This window comes from Odontomachus brunneus, unplaced genomic scaffold (genome assembly GCF_010583005.1).
Source record: "Odontomachus brunneus isolate Ranch 3 - 2012 unplaced genomic scaffold, Obru_v1 Obru_scaffold_034, whole genome shotgun sequence".
In the NCBI taxonomy this organism is placed as follows: Eukaryota; Metazoa; Arthropoda; class Insecta; order Hymenoptera; family Formicidae; genus Odontomachus; species Odontomachus brunneus.
In genome coordinates, this window is record NW_022639484.1 from 865,019 (window position 1) to 870,551 (window position 5,533).

Sequence of the window (5,533 nt, forward strand, 5' to 3'; positions counted from 1 at the left end):
TATATATATATATATATATATATATATATATATATATATATATAATTATTATATATTACATATATAATATATTTATTATGTATATTATATATATAATACATATTATTTTATATATATATATATATATATATATATATATATATATTCTAGGTTGAAAATTTAAATTTTTGTATATACGCGGAAGAGAAATAATTCCGTTAGTATAACTAAATTTTTTGTTACTTGAGAGACACATGTAAAACACGGTACTAGGAATAGAGAAATTCTTATAGGAACTTTTTATTCAGTCAATTGTTAACTGTTATCTTAACCGAATTTTAATACAGCTGAGTGTTCGGACGAATGTTTTCAGTCACAGTAACAGAAATAAATTTTCTCACCAGTAAATTTTCCGTCTGGTTCATTCAGTTACAAATTGAAATTTTTTCTATATGAAGGCCAAAACAATTTAAATGTTCAAAATTAGGTATATGTCCAAATTTTGGTACTTTATTTTTATCGTCACCCATAATCGGTAATCATAAAAGATCTGTTTATATCCAATATATCCTTACTATATACACTGCAAATCCAAATAATTAATTTTTACACACAGTTTTAATGTTTAATTTTTACTTACGTATGTAAAATTGTGCAGTCACTTTTTACGCCCTTATTACACGTGTTACTGTTTCTACATGTTTCATATGTGTCATTTTACACAGTTAAATGCATACTTTTTGTATATGTACAAATTAAATTACATAAATACCTAAAATGTGTATTACACATCAAGAATAAGCTATTTATATTGTAAAGATAGTTTCATAATGTTTTATTAAATGATTTGATCAACTTATGATACGCAGGTTAGAATTTTGAATCTCGAGTCAGAACTGGATCGTGTGAAGTCCCAGAAAAACGTTCAGGAGAGTAAGCAGCAAGACGAAAAACTTACGGAATCCTTAAGACAGGAAGCACAACAAGCGAAAAAAGATGCGGAAAAAGCCGAGAAGGAATACACTAGCGCTGCCGAGGAAAGAGATAAAGCGAAAAACGAATTAGAAGAAATGAAAAGAATGTATACAGCGTTGGAGAGACGCATGAAAGTTGGTATGTAATTAAGAGTATTTATTTTGTAGAAGTTGATAATACTTGTATTAACAATCAACTGCTTCTCTAAGCTTTCTAATCGCTTGAATTCTTGAAAACACTTGAATTCTTATCGTTATTTTAAAGGAAGCATTATTAGTTATATCATTCTAATTGTACCTGTTTTACATATTCCCATGCGATTCCACATATATTTATAATACGTACATATTATTGTTAGTTGCATGTTGTATATTTTACATAAGAATAAATGCTATCACTACAAAATCACTATAAAAAAATAAAAGTTTTCGTTTCAACAAAAAATTTTAATTTTCTATATCAAATAACTTAAAGGAGTGTTGAATTTAAGGAATTTAAAAAATATATATAAAAGGGCTAATTTGAGCTCAAGCACATATATAATAGTGCTATTATATCATATAGATAAAGCCTTCCTTATGTTAGGAAATAGAGAAATCCTTTATTAAATATAACATAAATCATCCAACGTTTCGGCTCAATCGTGAACCCTCTTCAGTGATAATTACAATAAAATAAAATTACTCAAGGATTGTACAGAAAAAATTACAAAACGATGATATCGTGACTCGGGCGAAACAAACAGATCTCAATATTCTTCTTGATATTACAATCGACAAAAACGTTAAGAGAACAGTGATTTTACAGTAGATAATTTGATCCAAAAATTTGTGATGTGTCCGTCATAACTCTAAACATTAAAAAACCCCCCCAAAAAAACAAAATTAAGTAAGAATTGTAATATCAATATATAAAAATAAATATTTAAGTAATAAATTACCTCAGATAAAAGTAAGCTATTATAGAAATGTGAAACGTTGCTGTCGATGCCAATATCACCAAGTCAGGGCAATACGAATAATAACAAATTTATATACATTAGAAGATATCGAAGCGGTAAACACGTGGAAGAGAAGGAAAACAAAACCGAGAGACTATCATAATAAGCCGCAGTAGCTGTCGCCCAGATACTCTATGTCCTTTTGTGAATTCAATCCATGCCTTTGGAATTTAATGTAAATCATCTCTGCAATCAGGCGTTTCAAATAAAAACGTTCTTCATGCAGAACCTTGACATGTTTCCAGTCAAAATCGTGATCCTCCTTGATTCGGTGTTCCTGTACAACCGTCAGTTCCCCCAGTAAATTTTTGGGGGTTCTCCTATGCTCGGCAATACGTGTGGAGAGTTTTCCGAGATGTGAACTGGATGTTGAGAATGAAAAATCAAATTTGACTGTTTCTGCTATGAATAAGAAAAAATTCTTTACTATACCGTTTTTTGGTGTGATTTCGCACAGACTGACAAAGATTTTCAAAAATGATAGTACTAGTATTGCTTATTCTTGCGCTAACAGATTATCGGGATTGATACGAGTACATAAAGATGGGCTTCCTCTTGGTTACCATAATAACGTTGTTTATAAATCGGAATGCGGTAATTGTGAGGCTACATATGTTGGACAAACCAGCAGAAGACTCTCCACACGTATTGCCGAGCATAGGAGAATCCCAAAGATTTTACTGGGGGAACTGACGGTTGTACAGGAACACCAAATCAAGGAGGATCACGATTTTGACTGGGAACATATCAAGGTTCTGCATGAAAAACGTTTTTACTTGAAACGCCTGATTGCAGAGATGATTTACATTAAATTCCAAAGGCATGGATTGAATTCACAAAAGGACACAGAGTATCTGGGCGACAGCTACTGAGGTTTATTATGATAGTCTCTCAGTTTTGTTTTCCTTCTCTTCCACGTGTTTATCGCTTCGATATCTTATGCCAATGTACATAAATTTGTTATTATTCGTATTGCTCTGACTTGGTGATATTGGCGTTGACAGCAACGTTTCACATTTCTATAGTAGCTTACTTTTATCTGAGATAATTTATTATTTAAATATTTATTTTTATATATTGATATTACAATTCTTACTTAATTTTGTTTTTTTGGGGGGGTTTTTTAATGTTTAGAGTTATGACGGACATATCATAAATTTTTGGATCAAATTATCTACTGTAAAATCACTGTTCTCTTAACGTTTTTGTCGATTGTAATATCAAGAAGAACATTGAGATCTGTTTGTTTCGCCCGAGTCACGATACCATCGTTTTGCAATTCTTTCTGTACAATCCTTGAGTAATTTTATTTTATTGTAATTATCACTGAAGAGGGTTCACGATTGAGCCGAAACGTTTGATGATTTATGTTATATTCAATAAAGGATTTCTCTATTTCCTAATATAAGGAAGGCTTTATCTATATGATATAATAGCACTATTATATCTGTGCTTAAATTCAAATTAGCCCTTTTATATATATTTTTTAAATTTAATTTTTTTGGGTTCTTTGTTTGTTTATAAATTAAGGAATTTATTTATTTAAACAAAAATGTTATATAAAAATTTAACGTTTATCGCAGTAAAACACAAGATATATCAAATTGCCTTTGTGTATTTCGCGACTTTCCGTGAGAAATTCATAGCGATTCCTGCAAGCACTAAAGTTTGAGAATAATAATGTCCATTTGAAATAAAAAAGATTATAAATACGGAATTTTAAAAAATGTGATACATTTTTTTAACAATGACAGCGAGCATGTGGACAATCAGTTACAAGTTTTAGCCATTCTTTGTACTAATAGGATTAAGTTTTTTTCAGGCTTTTTAACACCGCTTATAATCTAATGCCTTTCTTCGCTTTGTTTTTTTCGTTTCGCTTAACAGCAGAAGAGCTTGAATCAGTTGAGGCTGAACCAATTGTTCAGCTAATGGAAGATTGGAAGGACGTAGGATACGCGATGTACGATTTTACAGGAATGGCACTGGCCGGTTGTCCTAGCGCAAAGGACGTAGTCAAAGTCGCAACGCAGAAAAGTATAGATAAACAAGATCCCAGTGAAAGCGAGGAGGAAGAGGAGAGTACAGAGGAAGAGGACGAGGAGGAGGAGGAAGATCCAAAAGCTGCCGCAGAAAAACGAGCGCAGAGGGAAATTAAATTTCTCATTTCGAAGATTAAGAGCTTCAAGTGAGTGTAATGATAAATGCGCGTTAGAATCGCGCAAATGATCGTACTTTTATAACACGTTATAAAGGAAGAAAAAAATGAAATTATGTATAATTAATATTTCATCTAAACAGGGACAAGGCGGTAAACGCTCGAAAAGAGAGGCATGCACTAAAGGAACAAATCAAGCAGCAGCAAAAATTACTAGGTGAGGAAAAGAAGAAGTTTAAGCAGCTGCAAAAGGAAGTGGACAAGATGGCTAAATTAATGTCGGAGAACGACGAAGAGGAGGAAGAGGAAGAGGAGGAAGAAGAAGAAGATGAGGAGGAAGAGACGGAATCTGAGGAAGAGTCGGAATCCGACGAATCGGAAGAAGAATCCGAATCGGACGACGAGAAAGCACCTTTCGAGCAACGTAAAAATATATTTGAAGTAAGTTTATAAAGCACTTATAACAGATATCGAAGGCTTCCTTGCACATAAAAATATGTTCTCTTTTTTAGAAGCGCGTTAAAAGGCACGAAGGACGGCTGGCGGCTTTGAAGAAAGGCAATTATTTACTCAAGGCCCAAGTGGATAGGATTAAGGACAATTTGGTGAAACAGCGAGAGCAGAGTATTACCCTGCAGGAAGACCTCGACTCTGTCTTAGCGGAGCTAGGTTAGAACGTAAGGAAAAGATATTTTCTGAGAGTACAGAAAATGTATACATACACGTATAAATATTGCATATTGAAATATAGAAAATATTATACGTAATGAAAAGAGAAATGATTACACATACACGCATACACTTTTACTCGAGCCATTTTTACACGAGGAGCGACGTCGTTTATTCGTCACACAGGAGTGTTTGCCAACTTCGTCACAAAGAATATAATACACATACAATGTGTCCTACCACACGAAGCGTTTATCGCGAAGGTATTCTCTTTATGACTGCCAAGAAGTTACCTCCACATCGCAATTGCAGAAGCCCGTGTTATTTGGCGCTAAATATGATCACTCGTTTTACTTAACTCGCGATAATCTCTTCTTCATAATATTCTTCTTTTCTTATGCTGCAATTATAAGCGAATATACGAGTAAATTGTAAAATCGTAAAGTCGTAACTTACGATCAATCAATTGTAATGCTGGTAAAATTCACAAACTGTAACTTTATCGACAACTTCTAATTAGTCGTAAGATTTACGAGAAATCGTAGATATTTACGAGTTATCGTATGACCGATTGGAATTGTAGATTTACTCATAAGTTCTTATGAGTCTTGCGAGAACAACTCTACTAAAAATTTCTGTTGAGATAACAACAGAATTCCCAATTCAATTCTCAGTTGAATTCTCAATTGAATTCTTAAATGCGGTTTCCGCAAAATTTCGCATGTAAGATCTCAATTGAGATATTTGTATTT

The 5,533-nt window shown here is 32.7% G+C and overlaps 2 protein-coding genes across 15 annotated transcripts in view; one reads left to right on the forward strand and one right to left on the reverse strand.

Moving 5' to 3' along the window:
* The window catches only part of LOC116843601 (ABC transporter F family member 4), an 18,153-nt gene extending 13,252 nt beyond the window's left edge, over positions 1-4,901 (forward strand). For 2 of the 3 annotated variants that reach the window (XM_032814123.1, XM_032814121.1), the window contains exons 5-8: positions 849-1,092; positions 3,842-4,142; positions 4,256-4,553; positions 4,625-4,901. In XM_032814123.1, coding sequence (XP_032670014.1) covers positions 849-1,092; positions 3,842-4,142; positions 4,256-4,553; positions 4,625-4,786 — 1,005 coding nt within the window. In that variant the 3' untranslated portion in view covers positions 4,787-4,901. The remainder of the gene's footprint in view (positions 1-848; positions 1,093-3,841; positions 4,143-4,255; positions 4,554-4,624) is intronic. The other variant, XM_032814122.1, reaches the window with a different exon arrangement.
* LOC116843602 overlaps positions 1-5,533 on the reverse strand; it is a 25,349-nt gene that overhangs the window by 16,677 nt on the left and 3,139 nt on the right. For 2 of the 12 annotated variants that reach the window (XR_004377903.1, XR_004377902.1), the window contains exons 1-3: positions 1,895-2,685; positions 620-1,804; positions 381-562 (exon numbers count right to left, since the gene is read on the reverse strand). The exons of 5 other annotated variants lie outside the window; for them this stretch is intronic. The gene's annotated coding sequence lies outside the window, so the exon portion shown is untranslated. Of the gene's footprint in view, positions 1-380; positions 563-619; positions 1,805-1,894; positions 2,692-5,533 lie in introns of those variants that run through there. 5 more of the 12 variants (XM_032814128.1, XM_032814126.1, XM_032814134.1 and 2 more) reach the window with 3 other exon arrangements.